The sequence below is a fragment of the Lepidochelys kempii genome, chromosome 11 (genome assembly GCF_965140265.1).
Source record: "Lepidochelys kempii isolate rLepKem1 chromosome 11, rLepKem1.hap2, whole genome shotgun sequence".
NCBI classification, from domain to species: Eukaryota; Metazoa; Chordata; order Testudines; family Cheloniidae; genus Lepidochelys; species Lepidochelys kempii.
In genome coordinates, this window is record NC_133266.1 from 42,095,924 (window position 1) to 42,117,947 (window position 22,024).

General features: G+C 45.2%; 2 protein-coding genes across 2 annotated transcripts in view; one reads left to right on the forward strand and one right to left on the reverse strand.

Moving 5' to 3' along the window:
- CIRSR (corepressor of RBPJ and splicing regulator) overlaps positions 1 to 7,778 on the reverse strand; it is a 46,346-nt gene extending 38,568 nt beyond the window's left edge. The window contains exon 1 of the mRNA XM_073305889.1: positions 7,491 to 7,778. Within this exon, the coding sequence (XP_073161990.1) occupies positions 7,491 to 7,562 (72 nt within the window). The 5' untranslated portion in view covers positions 7,563 to 7,778. The remainder of the gene's footprint in view (positions 1 to 7,490) is intronic.
- SCRN3 (secernin 3) lies at positions 7,625 to 21,740 on the forward strand. The gene is made up of 8 exons (XM_073305891.1): positions 7,625 to 7,728; positions 8,235 to 8,406; positions 9,295 to 9,476; positions 10,359 to 10,558; positions 11,336 to 11,548; positions 15,179 to 15,341; positions 15,705 to 15,885; positions 18,308 to 21,740. The coding sequence occupies exons 2-8, from the start codon at positions 8,236 to 8,238 to the stop codon at positions 18,461 to 18,463; spliced, it is 1,266 nt and encodes a 421-aa protein (XP_073161992.1). The 5' UTR covers positions 7,625 to 7,728; position 8,235; the 3' UTR covers positions 18,464 to 21,740.
- The last annotated feature ends 284 nt before the right edge of the window (positions 21,741 to 22,024 follow it).

The window sequence follows — 22,024 nt, forward strand, 5'->3', positions numbered from 1 at the left end:
TACCATTTCTTATCATTTTTACAGTGCAAATATTTGTAATCAAAAATAATATGAAGTAAGCACTTTGTATTCTGTGTTATAACTGATATATTTGAAAATGAAGAAAAACATTCAAAAATATTTAATAAATTTCAATTGGTATTCTATTGTTTAACAGCGTGATTAATAGCAATTAATTTTTTAATCACAATTAATTTTTTTTAGTTAACTGCGATTAATCGACAGCCCTAATATTAACATGATTAGAATTGTGATTTGCTGCTTCTGATCAAACATCTACAAATGTTCATATAAACAAAATAGAATAAAAGGATGCCTGTACAAAATTATATGCTATAAAATAATGTCCAACTATGTCTGTATATGCAGCAAACCATCATATTGCGAAGTGATGTAGATAAGTGAGGTATCATTCCGAGGTCATTTTTCTACAGATGTGCACATAATCAAAAATAGCTAAAATCAAAAGTTGGACTGTAATAAGATAAGACTTAAGGCATTTTAACCCACAGAAATGAAGCAAATAAGATTAAATGAACTGTATAAGAGGAGAATAAGATGAAGCAATACTACCATAATCCAACTTTAGGTTATTTTCCTCTATGGAGATGCCATAGAAATTATAAAAAATGAATTATCAAATTATAGCTTTATCTCACATGCGGCAGGAGGAGGAAGGTCACCTGGACTGGGATGGGCTGCTGGAAATAAACATCTCAGCAGAGTAGGAAAAACAGTCAGTCCAGAGCTTGCTGCAGTGCTACAACAGCTCTGTGCAGGAGCACTAGAATAGGGGAAGCCAGGGGGTCCATTGCTCCTCCACTTTTTACCAGCCACAAGTGCAAGTGATGGGGGGAGGTGTCAGAGAGGGACAGCTCAAGGGGGCAGGGCCTCAGGGAAAAAGAGCAAAGCAAGGGAGCACAGCTGTGGTTCAGGTGCCCATGGCCCTGTCAATTTTAGGGACCTTCCATCGCCCCTGGCTCTGTGGATCAAGACTGCAGCCTAAATGTAGGTTTCTGAACAGCAGAATAAATCACACCCACCCTGGATAAGGATAATCACGTGATAATCACCTAGCAGCACTTTGAGCCTTTACAAACTATTAAGTCATTTAATAACAAAAACTGCACATATGCATTTACATGTACAGATTTGCACAATGGTGAGCTCAAAGCAGTTACAAAATATACCAGTCATTGCCTGAGCTCAGGGTTACACTTTCAATGGACACTACCGAGAAAACATATCAACGCTACAGTGATGAGGGCAGTATAAAAACCTATATAAACTAGAACAAAGCCAAAGTACCCCCCTCTGCACCATTCTGGCCTCAGGGAAGGTCAGATAGTGTTTCTTCCCTTTCCCAGGACTTCTGCCAGTCAGGTGGTGGGGCAACTCTGACTGAAGCTGATTAAGGGATATAATGAAGGCACATATCGTCCAACTGCTCTGGCCATACACACTCTCTCCAGCCAGCACTGCTCACCACTGGGACCGGAGGTCAGGGCTCCCTTGTACTGCCCTGATCCCCTAAACAAACCTTTTCCCTGAAGATGCACCTTCTGTCAGGGTCTATGCTCACTTCTGTCAATGAATCCAGGGCCCTCATTTGTTATTGGTGCAATTTTCTATCTTGTGGCTGTAAGCTTGAGTATACAATTGTCTCATCTTCATGACTTACATTGTATATTAGAGGCAAAGTAAAAGGTCGCACTTCAGATGGGCTGTGAAATCCAGTTATTTTATACTCCTCATACATTGATTTTTAGGTGCAGATTAATCAATCTCTCAGCAAAATCTTAAATACAGTCCTTCTTTCAATGAAGCAGTAATTAGCTACCAATAATTTGTTAATTGAAAATGCAGTTAAGTCACAATCTCATGTTTAAAAATGCAGAAATCAAGAACATATTTCCAACTTCCATATGTCAATGCAGGTGACTCTTAAAATAAGGGACCTGATCATGCAAATATATGTACTAATAAAAAGAACAGGAGTACTTGTAGCACCTTAGAGACTAACAAATTTATTAGAGCATAAGCTTTCGTGGGCTATAGCCCACTTCATCGGATGCCTAGAATGGAACATATAGTAAGAAGAAATATATATACATACAGATAAGTTGGAAGTTGCCATACAATACAGACTGCCATGGCTGCTACTCTGAAATACGTACTAATGTGGCCATACCATATCTGTTTCCAAATTAGAGCCAAGATTAGGACCTTATGTGCTATAACCAGCCCCCACTCCCCCTTTGTCTACCCTAGAGATTTCCCTCCCTCCTGATTAACTGAAGGTACTTAACATACTTGTAAAGGTTAGTCTGGATGCTCCCCAAATGTTTGCTACAAATACAGATGTCTAGAATAGAATCATAGAATATCAGGGTTGGAAAGGGACCCCAGAAGGTCATCTAGTCCAACCCCCTGCTCAAAGCAGGACCAATTCCCAGTTAAATCATCCCAGCCAGGGCTTTGTCAAGCCTGACCTTAAAAACCTCTAAGGAAGGAGATTCCACCACCTCCCTAGGTAACGCATTCCAGTGTTTCACCACCCTCTTAGTGAAAAAGTTTTTCCTAATATCCAATCTAAACCTCCCCCACTGCAACTTGAGACCATTACTCCTCGTTCTGTCATCTGCTACCATTGAGAACAGTCTAGAGCCATCCTCTTTGGAACCCCCTTTCAGGTAGTTGAAAGCAGCTATCAAATCCCCCCTCATTCTTCTCTTCTGCAGGCTAAACAATCCCAGCTCCCTCAGCCTCTCCTCATAACTCATGTGTTCCAGTCCCCTAATCATTTTTGTTGCCCTTCGCTGGACTCTCTCCAATTTATCCACATCCTTCTTGAAGTGTGGGGCCCAAAACTGGACACAGTACTCCAGATGAGGCCTCACCAATGTCGAATAGAGGGGAACGATCACGTCCCTCGATCTGCTCGCTATGCCCCTACTTATACATCCCAAAATGCCATTGGCCTTCTTGGCAACAAGGGCACACTGCTGACTCATATCCAGCTTCTCGTCCACTGTCACCCCTAGGTCCTTTTCCGCAGAACTGCTGCCTAGCCATTCGGTCCCTAGTCTGTAGCTGTGCATTGGGTTCTTCCGTCCTAAGTGCAGGACCCTGCACTTATCCTTATTGAACCTCATCAGATTCCTTTTGGCCCAATCTTCCAATTGGTCTAGGTCCTTCTGTATCCTATCCCTCCCCTCCAGCGTATCTACCACTCCTCCCAGTTTAGTATCATCCGCAAATTTGCTGAGAGTGCAATCCACACCATCCTCCAGATCATTTATGAAGATATTGAATAAAAAAATATCTTGAATAGCCTTTACAAACCCCTTAGCTGCCTGGAGTTAATTGGCAAACAAGGTAAGGGTTTGTCTACACATGGATTTATTCTGGAATAGCTAGCTACGGCCACGTGTGATAACTCTTATGGCTTGCCTACACTTAAAACACAACTACAGCTGCATCATTGTAGTTCTACAGTGAAGACACTACTATGCTGACTGGAGAGGTTCTCCCATTGGTGTAGATAATTGACCTCCCCAAGAGGCAGTAGCTAGGTTGACAGAAATCTCCTGTTGACTTAGCACTGACTACATCAAAGGTTAGGTTGGATTAACTGCATTGCTCAGAGGTGTCGATTTTTCACATCCCTGAGCGATTTAATTATGTCAACCTAATTTCCTAGTGTACACTAATTTCCTAGTGTAACCTAATTTCCTAGTGTACCAGACCTTATTGTGGATTAAGCTAAATCAGGAAAAGGCATTCTTATTCCAGAACACAAGTGGCCACACCTGGAGTTATTTTGCAATATTCTTCTTAAAATTCAAACCCTACCTCAATCCAGAGTAATTTTCATGTATAGAGAAGCCCTAAAAAGCTTTAGCCTAGACAAACCTGGGAAAGATCTACACTCCAGACCTCTGCCAGCACAACGAAGTCAGTGAGCGGTGTATAGTGCAGATACAGCTATATAGTGTATATGTAGTATAGTGTAGGCACACCGGCAAAGCTGTTTTTGGCAGTGTAGTTTGTTTCAGTCATAGAGAGTGGTTTTACTAAACAGATACAAAGCACAGCTTTGTCAGTATAAGCTGCATCCACCCTAGGAGCACTTTGCCAGTTTAGTATACTGGTATCCTTCACAGGTAAAGTGTGCCTACTGTTGACATAGCTCCAGTGTGAAAAACTATCCTGGGCAGCTGCTTGATGTATTGTACTTGCCTCTGACAGCCAGGATGGCTCTCGCCTCTTTTTTTATTTTTATTTATTTATTAAATACTTTGACAATACACTCACTTCTCATGACAATCAAATAATGTGAATCTGGAAAAGTTGAGCAAGAAATTTCCCACTTCCTGTCTTTTTACAGGCCAGCTGTAGGGAAAATGGTATCCTGGGCGAGCTTGTATTTTGGCACCCCTGTCCTCCCTGGGCGTGTGACCTCCCCCATTGCCCTGGCTCCTGTGGGCTCCCCAACCCCTGCACCCACGCAGGGAAACTGACCTGGATGTATGGAGCAGCTGATATTGCTGCTCACTCCCCTCTCCAATGCTGCTCCTACAACACACCCCTAGGAGGTTGTGAGATGAGGAGAGAGGTCAGGGCTCCCTGCATCCTGGTCACTTCTGCCACCAGGGACTGCATAAGGGGAAGGCAGCAGAGCAGCAGTTCCTGATGCTCACCCCACAGCACAGCACAGGTGGGGGAAGTGACCTGGACACACAGGACACTTGGTGTTGCTCCTCACTCCCCCACAGTCCCCTGGGGTCATGGAGGAATGTTGTGGGGTGAGCAGCATCTGTGCATCACTGCTCACCCCCCAATGTTCCTCCACCGGGAGGAAGCAGTGAGAAATTTGGGCACCCCATCACCCAGCACTCCCCTGCCAGCCGGGAGAAGCTTCTGACTCTATAGCGACAAGGCACACCTCTGCGCTGCCTCCCGGTGCCCTCTTGACCATGGTGCCCATATTTTACTGTGCCCAAAGTGTGGTTTGCACCTCACAATACAGATTGAAACCCATTTCTGCCAGTGAATCCCTGAATCCAGTAACTGGATCTGCATGGAGTCGCATTCAAATACAGGGCCCCAGCTCCAAAATGTTTACAATTTAATTTCAGAATTGATGCAAAGCAAAACAAAACAGTGGACAAGGTATATATGGAGGAATGGCAGAGGTGACATCAGTAAGATTACATGGTTACTTAGGGCAAGCGCAAGGAAGGTTTCATAAAACTTCCCCCAGGGTCATGCAGCAGCCCGACTATTCCCCAAACTCTCCTGAATGCTGTCTCAGCACTCTCTACAAGTTATAGCATCTAAGATAGCCAGTTTCAGACATTTTGTTTTCTAGAACAAAGTTGCTGCACTCTAAAACTGTCAAACTCAAAGTTGCTTCAGGTCAATAACCAGCATGATATAGCCAAACCCCATCAAAATTAGGACTTCTTTTGGAGAAAAAATATATAGCCCAAATTTACCAGAAGGGTTCGAGGCGAGGGTGGGGAAGAAATGTATTGAGGTCAGTGTCTCTGGCCAGACCGATACCAGGGGGTTGTACGGGAATCAGTTGCTCCAGGCGGGGCAATATAGGGAGAGGGGAGTTGTACCAGGCAGTGGCTGTAGCGGTATCGGGGGGCTGTGCTGGGGGTCAGTGGCTCCGGCCGGGGCGGTACCGGCGGTGCAGTGGGCGCTCTGCCGGGGGTCAGTGGCTGCGGCCGGGGCGGTACCGGGGGCGCTGTGCCGGGGGTCAGTGGCTCCGGCCGGGGCGGTACCGGCGGTGCAGTGGGCGCTCTGCCGGGGGTCAGTGGCTGCGGCCGGGGCGGTACCGGGGGCGCTGTGCCGGGGGTCAGTGGCTGCGGCCGGGGCGGGTACCGGCGGTGCAGTGGGCGCTCTGCCGGGGGTCAGTGGCTGCGGCCGGGGCGGTACCGGGGGCGCTGTGCCGGGGGTCAGTGGCTGCGGCCGGGGCGGTACCGGGGGCGCTGTGCCGGGGGTCAGTGGCTGCGGCCGGGGCGGTGCAGTGGGCGCTCTGCCGGGGGTCAGTGGCTGCGGCCGGGGCGGTACCGGGGGCGCTGTGCCGGGGGTCAGTGGCTGCGGCCGGGGCGGTACCGGGGGCGCTGTGCCGGGGGTCAGTGGCTGCGGCCGGGGCGGTACCGGGGGCGCTGTGCCGGGGGTCAGTGGCTGCGGCCGGGGCGGTACCGGGGGCGCTGTGCCGGGGGTCAGTGGCTGCGGCCGGGGCGGTACCGGGGGCGCTGTGCCGGGGGTCAGTGGCTGCGGCCGGGGCGGTACCGGGGGCGCTGTGCCGGGGGTCAGTGGCTGCGGCCGGGGCGGTACCGGGGGCGCTGTGCCGGGGGTCAGTGGCTGCGGCCGGGGCGGTACCGGGGGCGCTGTGCCGGGGGTCAGTGGCTGCGGCCGGGGCGGTACCGGGGGCGCTGTGCCGGGGGTCAGTGGCTGCGGCCGGGGCGGTACCGGGGGCGCTGTGCCGGGGGTCAGTGGCTGCGGCCGGGGCGGTACCGGGGGCGCTGTGCCGGGGGTCAGTGGCTGCGGCCGGGGCGGTACCGGGGGCGCTGTGCCGGGGGTCAGTGGCTGCGGCCGGGGCGGTACCGGCGGTGCAGTGGGCGCTCTGCCGGGGGTCAGTGGCTGCGGCCGGGGCGGTACCGGGGGCGCTGTGCCGGGGGTCAGTGGCTGCGGCCGGGGCGGTACCGGGGGCGCTGTGCCGGGGGTCAGTGGCTGCGGCCGGGGCGGTACCGGGGGCGCTGTGCCGGGGGTCAGTGGCTGCGGCCGGGGCGGTACCGGGGGCGCTGTGCCGGGGGTCAGTGGCTGCGGCCGGGGCGGTACCGGGGGCGCTGTGCCGGGGGTCAGTGGCTGCGGCCGGGGCGGTACCGGGGGCGCTGTGCCGGGGGTCAGTGGCTGCGGCCGGGGCGGTACCGGGGGCGCTGTGCCGGGGGTCAGTGGCTGCGGCCGGGGCGGTACCGGGGGCGCTGTGCCGGGGGTCAGTGGCTGCGGCCGGGGCGGTACCGGGGGCGCTGTGCCGGGGGTCAGTGGCTGCGGCCGGGGCGGTACCGGGGGCGCTGTGCCGGGGGTCAGTGGCTGCGGCCGGGGCGGTACCGGGGGCGCTGTGCCGGGGGTCAGTGGCTGCGGCCGGGGCGGTACCGGCGGTGCAGTGGGCGCTCTGCCGGGGGTCAGTGGCTGCGGCCGGGGCGGTACCGGGGGCGCTGTGCCGGGGGTCAGTGGCTGCGGCCGGGGCGGTACCGGGGGCGCTCTGCCGGGGGTCAGTGGCTGCGGCCGGGGCGGTACCGGGGGCGCTGTGCCGGGGGTCAGTGGCTGCGGCCGGGGCGGTACCGGGGGCGCTGTGCCGGGGGTCAGTGGCTGCGGCCGGGGCGGTACCGGGGGCGCTGTGCCGGGGGTCAGTGGCTCCGGCCGGGGCGGTACCGGGGCGTTGTGCTGGGGGCCCGGCCCCGCTCGCTCACCTTTTTGATGTTGGATTTGGAGGCGGGGTGAAAGTCTTTCTTGCACATGAAGTTGGCGAAGGATTTCCCCATGGCGGCGGCGGCGCCGGCGCGGCCTCCTCAGGCCTCTCGCCCCAGTCGCTCCGCTGCCCCAGGCCGGGCCCGAGCTTCCGGGGCAGGGGGCGGGGCTTCCTGCGGGCGGCGGGGCGGGCTGACACCTGCCCCCACACGGAGTCGGGCGGCGGCCCGCGTGCGCCAGGTGAGACCTGCGCGGAGCCCGCCCGCCCGGGCCTGACAGCCCGTAGCCCCGCCCCGGGGGTCCCCTTCGGGATCCCTGTATTGCCCCTCCCCCCCACACCCCTGCCCGCTGGGCGCGCCTGGCCCTACGGGATCCCGGTTCCCCGCCCCCTCTTGAGGGAAACAGCGAGACCGGCTGGGGCTGCAGTAGCGTCCCGCGCTGCCGTAGCGATGGGGCGGGGGGGCTGCTGCTAGCCCCGGGGCAGGGAACGCGGCCTCACGTCCCGGTACCGCAAGAGAGCGGCTCCCTAGTTACCATTCTGCACGTCCGCTCTTGCCCAGGGGGTGGATTCTAAGTCTGTGTTTCGGGGACCTATTCCAGAAAAAAGTAATCGTTCAGCTACCTGTGTGACAGCCTCCACGCCTCGGTGAAATGCCGTCATTGCGCTCGGGCCCCTGTTCCTGTCTGGGAAGCACCCCCAGCTCTGAATTTTAAGTGCATTCCTGTACGTTATTATTTATTTCAAGGATGGCTTCAAGAACCACTGCACCTCGCTCCTGTGACACATTTGTGGCGCTGCCTCCAGCAACAGTTGGCAGCCGGGTTGTTTTTGGAAAAAATTCAGATAGACCCTCTGATGAAGTGCAAGAGGTAGTCTATTTCCCTGCTGCTTCTCATAAGGCAGGAGACAAGCTTGAGGTAAGAGCAAAGTGTTCTTGAACAGAAACTAAGGGTGCTTGCCCACCATACAATAAAAATAGTAAAGAATTAAACATTAGTTTTAAAAAATCTCCTATGTTTGGCCAAGCACAAGACGTAAAATAGTGTAAGTTTTGTATTGCTGTGTACTAGCACAGCAGGATCATAACCCTCCATCAGAAATACCGACTGACTTAGTGCAGTGAGTGTCAGCTCAGTGCACCCCTTCAGATTCTGCTTTTGAGGACCCTCTTTTATTTGACTCACTGTAAACCCACTTTTTGTGGGTCCCATTGTAAGTAATGCTTGGCCTTTTGTAATGAAGGTTGCTGGTAATAGCACATTAGTTTATTTTATAGATACCCAACATCTCCTACAGCAGAGAATCTAGACCCTTATCTACCTGCAGCATAGAAGTTAGTTTGCGGGCCTTTTGAAATGTGTAGCTAAACTGCCTCCCTCGCTATGTTTAACAACCCTGTGACCTTGATTGGAGAGCTATTTTAAAATAGATAGAGTTTGGGGATCCAAAGTATGTGCAGGTATCCCTTTAATCACTTGAATAGGAAACCAGATATTTTGTCTTCCAATGCAAATTAGGAATGGAGAACCCTTAAAGAGAGTTTGTTTTTATTAATTATACTACTTCACTTACATAGTATATACATGTATTTCTATTGAATTTGGGGGTTTTAATGATAGTCTACTAGTCTATGGTTTTGTGGGATAAGGAGAAGAGGGGGAATTTAGAGATATGATTTTGTTAGTTATTGTTGGAAGTTCCTGTCACAAAGGAAATCTAGCAGAATGAGAACTTTCAGGCCCTGCATTCATTAAGTAGCATTTTGATTTTTTATTACACTTCCCATGCCCTGGTTTATGTTGCAGTGCACTTATATAGAAATTGAGCAAGCAGAAAAAACATATGCGGTTGTTTTGAGTCGTCCATCTTGGATATGGGGTGCTGAAATGGGAGCCAATGAACATGGAGTTTGCATTGGGAATGAAGCAGTGTGGGGACGAGAAGAAGTCTGTGATAATGAAGCACTCCTAGGCATGGACCTTCTCAGGTTGGCACATACTCTAGTTGTATTTAGATAAATATACTATGTTGAATTTGGTTTCAGGTTATAACCCAGATACATTTTTTTATATAGAAACGAACATATCTCTGAAGGCAAGGACCCTGCCTTCTCTGCTGTTCTGTTCTTGGTTAAAATATGAACACTTCTAGGAAGAAAGGCCAGCTCCAACTGCTGTTAAAGTCATTGTGAATCTTTGAGGTGGATGAAGCATTAACATGGACCGTGCAAACGAAGATATTAGAAATTGTTTTATCAGTACTACTAGAATTATTTTAAAGAATAATTATGAATTGAAATTCTCACAAGCACACAATTGCAGTTTGAGGGGTCTGGGTCATACCTTGTAATTATTCTTCCCCAAATCTTTTTCTGTCACAGTTTTGGCCACAGATCCTCAAATAAAACAAATGTACAAAAACAAAGAAAGGCCAGCTTCTTTTTTTGCCAATTTCCAGTTGACCAGAAACAAGCAATTAAGAACAAACTAGTCTTAGTATGGTAGAAGTCTCTGCCAATAGTTAAACCCTTCTTTCTTAGTTCAGAGCAGGCAGTTAATTCCCACCTGGGAATGGGGGGTGAATGAGGACACCTCCTAGGACCCTTCTTCCTCCCTTGCACACTTCCATTTTATTGCATCCTCTCCCAGGAAGGAGGCACAGCCAATCAGATATACAGTCCAGCAGCTTAACAAGGAGCTCAGGTAGGTTCCTCCTTTCTTCCCAGTGAAGGGGTCTGATCCCTTTCTGGTTTAGACAGGGACACATCCCACCACAGTATTCACTGTTCAGATTGAACTTTAATATTGATGTTTAAGAATTCTTCTAAAACAAGATAAGTACAAAAGGTAACATCTTAATTTTGTTTTAGACTTGGACTCGAAAGAGCGGATACAGCTGAAAATGCCCTCACTGTCATGGTTGACTTGCTAGAAAAATATGGACAAGGAGGAAACTGTATGGAGAGTCACATGGCATTTACCTACCATAACAGTTTTCTGATAGCTGATAGAAAGGAGGCTTGGGTACTAGAGACTTCAGGAAAATACTGGGCAGCAGAGAAAATAGAAGGTAGGGTAACATTCTTCATTAGGATTTTAAATCTTCCCACTGCAACAGCATTAGTAATTCCCTGCTTTTAATATACTAACTGCTTCATTAGGATGTGGGGGATCCAGCTAGCTTCTGGGTACGTGTGTACCACGCTGCTTTCATGTCAATAGCAGAAATCAGTCTTTAGAAGGGACTTAATTGTAGGCAGAGTAGGGGCTTACGGATGAGCTCAAGGAGGTTGTACTATATATGCGGGCCACAGAGGTGAACGTGCAAGCAAACACTGATGGAGGAGAGAACATGGGCAATGTAAAGCATGACAAGAGAATGGCAGAATTATGCAGAGCTTTAAGGATGGTGAAAAGATGTTTAAAAACTGATGCGATAATAGACATGGAGCCACGGGAAGGATTCAAAGAGGAGTGAGCGGATCAAATTGATGGGCAGAAAGATGATTGTTTGGGAGGCCGGTATTGTAGTTGAGCTGGAATATAACGAGGACCTGAACAAAACACTTGGCTGTGGGAATGGAAATAAAAATGAATATCAGAGCTGCAGAGAATGAAGCAGTAGCAGAATTTGGATATGGCCTGGATGTGTGTGATGTGGGGGAGAAAGAGAGAGAAGCCAAAAAATTCCCAGGTCTGCAGGGGAACTCAGCAGGTTACATGAGAACTTCAAAAAAGCTGTAAAATATAAAATACATTTCAGTAAGCTAAATGTAAACAAATAAAATACTGGATAAATCACTGCATAAAAGGCACTAAATGATCTCTTTCCCCACTTTACAAACAGAGGGTGTGCGGAATATCTCCAACCAGCTCTCCATAACAACCAAGATCGATCGGGAACATCCTGAAATGAGAGATTATGCTAAGAGCAAAGGCTGGTGGGATGGTGAAAAAGAATTTGATTTTGCTGCCATATATTCCTACGTAAATACTGCCAGAATGACAACTTCAAGGGGCAGATACTGTGAAGGCTATAAGCTACTGAATAAACACAAAGGTACCCATTATTATTTGACTATAGCAAATCAAACAAAGTATTTAGTATGCAGTGTCCATTTAATTCAAGCGATTAAAATGTCTGCTGTGGTACATACACTGGGTTAATTCAATAATAATTCAATTGAAGACAGTATTAGAGTGATTGGATTTTTAAGGGCTGTTCACTATTTTTAAGTTTTCTAATATTTTTTGCATTTTTCTCAATTGGGTGGGGAGAAATCATAAACAAATTTTATATATTAAACATTTAATACTGCAGCCATACCTATAGGCCAGGGGTGGGCAAACTTTTTTGCCCGAGGGTCACATCTGGGTATGGAAATTATATGGGAGGCCAGGAATGCTCGTGAAATTGGGGTTAGGGTGCAGGAGAGGGTGAGGGCTCTGGCTGGGGGTGCAGGCTCTGGGGTGGAGCCAGAAATGAGGAGTTCAGGGTATGGGAAGGGGCTCTGGGCTTGGGCAGGTGGTTGGGGGGCTCCAGCTGGCAGGGTGGGCTCTGGGGTGGGGCTGGGGATGAGGGGTTTGGAGTGTACTTCGGGCTGGGACCGAGGGGTTTGGATGGTGGGAGGGGGATCAGGGCTGGGGCAGAAGGTTGGGGCATGGGAGGAGGTAAGGAGTGCAGGCTCCGGGTGGCGCTTACCTCAGGCAGCTCCCGGAAGCAGCGGCATGTCTCCCCCTCTGGCTGCTATGTGGAGGCGAAGCCAGGTGGCTCTGCGTGCCACCCCTACAGCTTCCATTGGCTGCAGTTCCCGGCCAATGGGAGCTTCAGGGGTGGCGTTTGGGGCGGGGCCAGCGTGCAGAGCCCCCTGGCTGCCCCTACACCTAAGAGCTGGAGGGAGGACATGCCACTGCTTCCGGGAGCCGCCTGGAGCCCTGACCCCACTTCTCAGCTGAAGTGGTGCAAGCCCCAGACCCTGCTCCCCCGCAGGAGCTCAAGGGCCAGATTAAAACATCTGACGGACCTGACGTGGCCCGTGGGCTGTAGTTTGCCCACCCCTGCTATAGGCTTACCAAGCGAGGGCTATCTTGTTCTGTGCTCAGCAAGGACTGATGACTGACTAGTTCTGGAATATTTGATGGGTTATTTTCCATCCACCTACTTGGCAGAAAAAAAGCAGACTTCCAAAAATTCACTGCCATTTATACAAGCTTGGGAGAGCTTGGGGGAAGGCCTATATTAGTACAAGTGCCTAACTGAACCCACCTCTGAACACTATTGTCATATGAATATGAAGTCATTCTGCCTAATCTAACCTTTTTTTGGTTGGACTTGAAGATACTCATATTAAAAACATAGATTTAAAAAATGTTACTGTTAAAATTATATAGTCCAGTAAAACACCCTATCTGAAAGCAGGATAAAGGAATTTACAGCATTATCAGAAGAAATTCTTAGTTACCAACTTATTCACATGACTTTTTTCACGTTTATGCAGAGAGAAACTACTACTTCTCTTCCAACTGCTTCTATTTGGCAGCTTTTAACTGTGTTGCATATATCTCAAAATAGCATCTGGATTCACTGTTGCATTTGAAATGATTAATCTAAACGGAAATCAAATTGCATCCCTGGGTGCTTTTTGTTTTTTTGAGCTCGGTCACCCCAGCTTTAGCACTTATTCACTGCGTGCTAGTGAATTATCTATAGATATCTTACTCTGGTGATCATGTAAATCCTGCATCCATTTTGGGAATTGCAGGTTCTGAATACTTAATACCTGTATTATAGAAGTTTTAAGGTTCTGTCAGCATTTTCACTGAAATCCCCATTTTCAGGCATTCACCTCAGCCATTTTTAAATCACCCTAGGTATTCAAATTATCAGCCTGGTATAGTTTCATTTCCTTTAGATTTTTTTAAAAATCCATGCCTTAAAAGCTATTTAATTTAGAGCAGAAACAAAGGCATAGTTATCATACTCTACCCTTCCAAGCTTTTTCTCCCAATAGCTTAAAAAAAAAAAAGTCTTCCAGTCTACTGATCTTCGGTGTGTGGAGAAACTTTACAAATATAAATATCATAGCTATTTTAAAAGTAGCTATTGAGAGACTATATGGGGAACCCAGGAGAATCAAAAACCTGATCTAGACAAGAGAAATTTAATACATTGTGCCTACTGGACAAGCTGCTGACCTGCACTTAATCTTGGTTTGCAATGACTGACCTTGACCAAATATGAAAACTGCCTCCTCTCTTTCGTTTCCTTCATTTACTGTGATGAATCCCTCCTGCTGGCTTCCTTCAGCCTGTTGCGCCCATACAGTGGAGAAGAGTGCACATGGTTAATTAACCATGTGCAATACTTGAAGCGCAACATGGGTTGCAACTTGCATCATTTACAGGGAAACTTAGACAAGTCAGCTTAAGTTTTCTCACTGAGCAGCAGTCTTCATGATTTTCTTAGTTCAACTAGAAATGGCAAGGCCATTTAAACTAGAAATCCTAATCCACTGAGAGATGGTATGAGGAAAACATAGCAAGAGTAGGAGGTTTTGAGTTGCCAATATCCCTTTAAAATGGAAAAAACAATTAATAGATTAACGGTTCCTCTCTTTTATATTAGCATTTGCTCACCTGTTGTACTGCATTTGGAGGAAAAATGTCTGTAGGTGCCCTTGTTAAAATATTGGCAGTACATCACTAGGCATTCACATAAACCACTACAGTATATAAAAAACAGAGACAGCATTTGAACATTAACTACTTTAAAATAATTTACTTTTAGAATTTTCACAAGAACAGCCAATACCAATGAAGGGGTTCCATTCACCCTGTCTCAGAAAGAAAATTATTTTCACAAGGATGCTGAACTCAAGTTTGCCTTTTTTAGTTTGGTGCTTGCTGATCAGTATTACATAGCCCTTCACAAATGGCTACGTTAGTGTGGTTCCATTCCATTCAAGATATAAAACTGATTGTTCTCTAGTGCATCATTTCAGCTGGTCATCTTGAAATATAAATTACCTGGGAAGTAAAATAGTAAGGAACAGTTTAATCTCTTCGAGTTGCATTTTCAAAGCAGTGCACAGGAAATCCACATACAGTTGTCATTAGTTTTACATTTTCAAAGCAGTCTAGTGGGATTTGTACATAGATAATACCAGTAAGCAATACTGTGATTTGTCTGCTTAACTCCCACACAGCATTTAGGAAGTTTAGTCTTTAATCTTGAACTATGAATTTTCATCTGAAAAGTTATTTTATCTGAACTGTTTGCTGGGCTTATTATTTGTCATATACTTTGGAAGTCCAAAATACATTTGTTATAGCACTTGAGTCATAAATGCAATATCTCATTGTCATTTACTTATCAGAAAAGATAAAAATAAAACAGTAATCTTATTTGCTATTTTAAACATGTGGCTTATTCCACTATGTATGTGGGCTGAAGGATTGATTGCTTTCATGACAGAGCTAAAAAGTGTCCCTCTCATGTTTTTAACTACCGTGTAAGAAGCTAGTCTGATATCCCTTGTTTTGCACCAGTTGGTCTTTTTGCCAACACAGCATATTAACATGAACATTACCTTTGAAAAAATGTGAGGAGTAAAGCATGCAGTTCTAGAGTAGCTGGTATTTAGTCACTACTAGTCTTGTTTGTAAATTCATTGTTTTGTATCTTAAACAGGCAATATAACTTCTGAAACAATGATGGAAATTCTTCGGGATAAAGAGAGTGGCATTAATATGGAAGGAGGATTTATGACAACTGGAAGTATGGTCTCCGTTCTACCTCAGGAGCCTAATTTCCCTTGTATTCATTTCTTTACAGGAACTCCAGACCCTGACAGGTGATACAATAACTAATTAAAATGAAAAGTTAGCGAATGTTTTCTAAGTTATAAGATGGTGTCATTTACTTGCTTATTAGTTTCATTTTATTATTTTAAAACAAGTCCCAAAATGTAGTGAGAGCCAAATGCATGTCATAATTTAGGGTTTCATTACTCCTTTACGTACATACATAACATCGATGAAAATGTGGGGAGACTTCATACACATTTTATCTGAGTAATTAAAACAAGGCTAAGAGTTATTTGAAGCCTTTCTCCAGTGGAAGTAGAGGGGATAAATGGAAGGAAAATACAATGCGTTCTGCTTGTACCTTTAATAAAACTATATCAATGAATCTGTGTTCTGTTTCCTCTCCCTAGATCTGTTTTTAAGCCTTTTATTTTTGTGCCAAATATTACTCAGTTACTAAAAACCAGCTCACCAACATTTGGTCATGATGATCCAGTGAAGAAGAAACCACGGTTTCTGACTAAGCCAGATCGAAGACATGAGCTCTATAAGCAACATGAAAGTGCTGCTGTGGTTATGGAAACCTTCAAGGTATGTTCGATTTCAGTGCAAGGTGGTGATTTGGGTTATTCACTCCACTCATGGTTTGCAGATGTGATACTGTTTAAGGCTCCAGTTTGTTGGATGGTAAAGAATATTTATGTAGTGCACCAGTGGGCAATCTGTTCAGCCTCTCGTATGCACACGTTTCAGAAATGCCAAAGAGCCACCATCAATCCCTCAACTATTTCCCTAGGCTCAGGCACAGCCAGTCAAACTTCTGTCCTGCTAAGCCTAGGGTTCTCAAAGCCTGGAATGGAGCAGGCCAGACTACTCTTTTTTCAACTCCTATAATTGCACCAGCCAGACCTTGGGGGTACTACTGAACAGCCCCAGCATGGAAGGAATGGCCCCTGGTCAGAGCACTCCCAGCAATCACAAGTGCTGCTCTTGGGTCTGAAGGGAGGGGTTGGGGTGCCTGTTACCACTTCCTTGTAGTGACAGGATTGATTCAAACACTTCAGTTTAAAAGTCACAGACTTTTCTTCGTAAGTCTCCTTGGAATGCCCCACGTTGGACACCAGTGATTAAGTGCATCAATGTGCTCAGCACTGTTTTGAGTTAATATCATAATAGCTTGCGATGGTACTGCCTGAGCTCCAGATTGCATGTTGAATGATGAGGATTTTAGTTTAAATTAGCTAGTGGTACCATGCACTTGCTGTAATAAATATTAGCGTATTTTTCATAAATGGCTGTGACCAATGGTATATGTAGGCCAATATGAGGCTCACCAGTTACCAAAAGGCTGAGGTTTGGAGTCTGCTTAGACTCACCGGAAGGATTTCAGTATAAAGCCCTGTAACCGATAGAACCAGGTCTAAAGTACACTGGGTTGGTGCACTCCTTGGAGCAATGTATATGGGAGCAGCAACAGGTAGATGGGTGGGAAGGAGGTTTTAAAATTGCAGCTACCGAGCAGGCACATGCTGAGCAGCTGCAGCAATGCAGGCCAGATTATGGGAGAAGCTGTAGCTAGGTAGCACAGTGGACATGGCAGGGGAGTGGAGAGGAGCTGCAGGGAGGCCAGTTTTGTGTAAATACAGAGTTAGGAAGCACTACATTCCTCTGACCACTGCTCTGCTTCTAATATCCCACTCAAACTGAAAGCAGGGTAAGTGGGAGAGAGAACATGATTTTAGAGGTTATAGGTGGTCGATGAGTTAGTCCAGCCCCCTCTGTGGGAAGACACTGCAGGTGTTGCTACCTTAGCTAATTCGACTAAAATGATGAAGGGGGCGTGAATATTATGGGATGTTTTGATTCTGAGGGAGATGAAGACCTCTAGTTTTCACCAAGTATTATTGGAAAATAGATGCTAAATATAGAAATCCTGGAGTATTTATTACCAAGAGTAGTGTGATTGGCTTCTCTCTGGGTGGGCCCTCCCTATCACTCCTGCCAGCTCCTTTGGTCTAACTCCCAAGGATGTCACATCAGGCCAAGCATTTTTCTGAATGTCCTGACTCTTCTGTTTCCTCTCTTTGGTGTTTTTAACTCCTAAGCCCAGTTGTCTTCCCTTCCTTTTCATACCATCTCTAGTCAGGCTCCAGTTGTAGCTCCTGGAGACAGTGTCCCACTAATGCATCCTCCGAAGAAACTTGAAGCAGCGGAGCAGTACAGCACACCAACCACAGATGAGGATTTCAAAGCATGCTTACTGCATTAGTACAACATACAGCTCTGCCACACTGTGGCTGTGTTTAGAGTGGGAGCCCTAATTTCCATCAGCACAGATAAGCTGATGACAACAATGGGCAAGACAGTAGCCTAGACAGGGCTCAAGCTTTTATCACTGTTTTATTTAAGGCTGCTCAGAGTGGGTCAAGACTATGATGTGAAAACACAATCCTCGTTTACATTACAGCTTTCCTTTTTGGAACTACCTTCGAGAATTACAGGCCCTAGTTTTCCTCATCAGCAGAATTGCCTATTTTTTGTGGAGCAAGGAGGCTAGTTGCTGACTTCTAAAAGGTCACTGGTTTTGTTGAAGTAGAGCCTAGAATTTATTTAAACTTTTGGTCCAAAAATAGATGCCATCCAAAGACAGGGCTATTCAGAATCTACACACACACACACCCATTTCTAAAAAGGCACTTCTGCACAAATACGTTTTGCTGCTGAAAGCACTGAAGAACTTTTCATTTTTACCATTCAAGCCCCTCGCACAAAAGGTTTGGAACTTGTAGGTAGATGAGACAAATACTGTATAAGGGACAGAGCATCTGAGCAAGAACACTATGTAACCTACACAAACTGGACAGCACTGATTCCCACTACTATCACAAATTGTTGTTATGGGCACAGGTATAAGAGCTTAAGTAGAAAGATGATTGACTATAGCAAGACTTTGTTTTAAACTGTACAGAGCTGTTAGAGTTTCATTCGAAAATGTGTTCTTTTGTTTTTGTAGGATAAAGGTAAAGAGATGCTGGAACAGATACGGAAGTTGGAGAAAGAGAAAATTAGCAAGATGGAATCAATCCTGCAAAATGGATGTCTTGATGTTAACCAAGCTGTTAACCTTTTTTCACAGTGTGTGGAAGAGGAAATCAACACATATGCTTAAGAGTATAAATCAAATGCAGTGGAATTTGGTCCTGGTGATCATGATCCCTTGTAGTTGTATGGCTCTAGGGATCAAATCTTATTTTGGACAAGTCATTTTCCATTGATGATTAGGTGTTTAGCATCTTATATATGCTGGCCTACGGGCTTTTGATAATGATCAAATAAGTAATGTTTTCAAAGGTAGGGAATAGTTTTGCCTTTAAATGACACTTGGCTGTAGATAAAGAATATGACAACTAGGTGAAATGCCAGTAAGAACCAACTTGATTAACAATTAAATATTAAAATGCCTAGTAGGTATTGAAATTCTTGGTTATTTTATGATTAAGATTTTCATTCGGTGCATCTTGGTTTTGAACAACTCACTCTATGAATATGCATGTAGATTTTATACTCAAAAAGTGTTACTCAAGTTGATCATCACAGCATAATTTCACTCCCTGAATTAAAATGGACAAGCGAGAACTCTCTGAAATGGAGAAGCCACTATTATGTATCATTATCCTTTGAGGTTAATTTATTCCTGTAAAACAAATATCGCAGCACCAATACTTATTTTAACGCTCTGCTAATAATCCTCCAGTTGTACAATTGCCACACTAAGAAAAATATTTTACTTGTCAGCAGTAAGAGTTTTCATGACAGTTGTACGCTAGGATTGAGCTATAGTCTATCTAGTATTACTTTAATAGGATATATGTACTTTACACTTAATTGTGCAAGTGGCAATGCGTGAATGACAAGTTAACCTTCAAATTAACACATTGAGTAGGAGTGTGTCTAAAGTAATCTGCCATTTTAAAACCAAATTACAGCTTCAACTTTCCAATAAGTAAGTTGGACTGAAATGTGTTAAAATGGCTTTGACTTTCAAGTTCCATTAAGGTAATGAGTGTTTGGTATCTTAGCAATACAAAATGTCCTGCCAGTTACCACAAAACATTTAAGATTTAGCATCCTTATATGTTTGCTAACCTTTATTTAGAAAGAAGTGTTTTGGTTTTATGTACTACTCTCTGATTACTTTGAAATTAATTCTGCCAGTGCACTTTTCAAGACAGCACTGGACTGTTTTTCGTAACAATCATTTTATTGAATCATCTGTTTAAAACACACAAGTACAATGAATAATAGGTCTGAGTATTTAAAGATCTGAAGTGTGCCTACTCTTACAGCATGACAGTTTTAAAAAGAGAGACTAAACTTTTCTTCTTTAGATGAACGCCTTGTTATTCATAACTTGTCTTGCCAAAGCTGCTAATTTATTAAAGCGTGATTTAAGCAAAGCTAAATCCTTGATCCTATATTAAAGTCATGATCAATTTGTAACATTACCTTCGTATTCATGGCAAGAGACTGGAAGGATAAATGCAGGATTCTGACTTCATTCATACAGAATCAAGCTAAAGGTAAGGAAGACTTGTAAAAGAGAAAGTACTTAAAAGTATCTGAAGTATAGAATGTATAAAATAACTGGTGATACTACTGGCATACTAAAAATCAGTTTAAATTTTCTGTAACTGGTTAGTAAGTGCAGGTAATAACACATTAAATACATCAGGCAATCCGTATTAGCACAGAAATCAGATCGATTTATACAAGTATTTTTTTTAAAAAAAACCAAACACTTTTCCTGGGTAAATTTGAAGAACTCTACCCATTTGTATATTTTCTCCATTTAAAACTGTTGCTTTTCTGTGCCTATAACTTAGTCTGTGTAATAGAAATAGAGTGCAGGTCACACTTCCAATTGCAATTCTTCATCTATATTAAAATTGTATAGAGATAGACTAACATCTAATTATTTAGCAACCAACACCTACTTTAGTCAGCAAAATACTGTGAGAAAACATTCTTGTAATATTTCCCTGTGTTAGGAGGAAAAGCCACTAGTAGTGGCATGAAAAATCCAAGCAGAGGAAACCCTCTTATCCTACAACTACTGTGAATACCACCTGCTAAGTGTTTGTGTGTTGGGGGGGGGGGGGGGGCGGACACGACTTGAGCCTTCCCCCACAATGTGAAGTATTTGAAATAACACCACTTCCATGGCAAGAAGCTGTTGAAAAGTGATCAACACACTTTTTATAATCCTAGAAATTAAACAGAGGGTCTGAAATTGTGATCAGGATTCTGGCTATGACAGACCCTCCAGAAAGCCTTACAATAGTTTTGTATCAGAGTGGCAGCCGTGTTAGTCTGTATCAGCAAAAAGAATGAGTACCTGTGACACCTTAGAGACTAACGAATTTATTTGGGCATAAGCTTTCGTTGGCTAAAACCCCCTTCATCAGACGCATGGAGTGGAAAATATAGTATGAAGATATATATACACACACAGAGAACATGAAAAGATGGGGGTTGCCATACTAACTGTAATGAGACAAATCCATTTAGGTGGGCTATTATCAGCAGGAGAAATTTATGAGAGTATCCAGTTTTGAGAGCTCACTCTTAATCTTTCTTGTTTGCTGTATAGGATGTTGATCAGGTGATTACGCAGTTTTTTTGAGAGTGTAGGGGCTACATCTGATGTATAATGCATACCGGTCCCGAGAGTAGGTCACCTCTCCCTCCAATGGCTCTATACTGATTTGTTTTATCACACACTAGTAATGTCAACAGAGTGAAGTACTGGGTGCATCATGTTACCCTTATTCCTTCTTTGGTCTCTACATACGTCTATTCAAGGCCTTCTGAGTTGCCTTTTGTCAAAAAAAACTTGGCATTGTAGACAAGGCCTTAGAGTCCTCACCTTTTCGTATGAAATCAAGAATCCAGTATGTAGTAGTTATACAAAGAGCTATAGAACTCTAGCAACTTTGTATCACCCCTGCCTCCATCAAAGTGATCATCTTTATGTAGTCAATTTCAAGAACTAAGTTATTTCAGATACTCCACCTGCCAGACACCTTGATTTGTAGTTTTACAAATCTAGTGTTGCTCTTTTGTAAACTATATCCTTTCCATCATCATTGTGTGAAAGAGCCCACAAACAAAAGTTGAAATTGAAACTGAGTGGAGTGCTGCCAAGTATACAAAGCAAACTGAAAAGATAAGTTTTACATGCAGACTTTTAGGTTTAGCAATCACAGATGTTAAGAGTAATGCCAGTAGGTAAAACATTTTCTATAGAAGTTTGATTAAGGTGACAGTGACTCTGCTAGCACAGACATAGAAAACACAAGATTTCCTGAAGGTTCAGTAATACAAAGAATGTTCATAAACTGTCAGAGGATATTTTTGAATAAAGTGATTTGCTGTGTTCCACCTCAGCTCCTACTGAATGTCTGTTTTCGACAGCGAGCCATTTGGCAGCCGTACCACTTTGGGCTGTGATCTTGTCACACCTCCCAGAAGGGCACTTGAATGGGCAGCTTAATGATAAAACTCAGGTGCTGAAAAAAGCTGTTGGGTCAGAACTTAGCTCAAGCCTAAGTCACCAAGACTGTGGTGGGTAGGATTGTGAAGTAAGAACTACTTTTTCACATTATAGTGCTTGATTCACCACTACATTATACCAAGTCATAAATTGGATTACTTTCCTACTTGATCATAA

Excerpts from the sequence above, each read along its gene's own strand:
- SCRN3 (XM_073305891.1), top strand. The coding sequence starts at position 8,236 with ATGGCTTCAAGAACCACTGCACCTCGCTCCTGTGACACATTTGTGGCG. Across the intron at positions 9,477-10,358 it reads CTAGGCATGGACCTTCTCAG|ACTTGGACTCGAAAGAGCGG; the intron begins GTTGGCACATAC and ends ATTTTGTTTTAG. Across the intron at positions 15,886-18,307 it reads TGGTTATGGAAACCTTCAAG|GATAAAGGTAAAGAGATGCT; the intron begins GTATGTTCGATT and ends TTGTTTTTGTAG.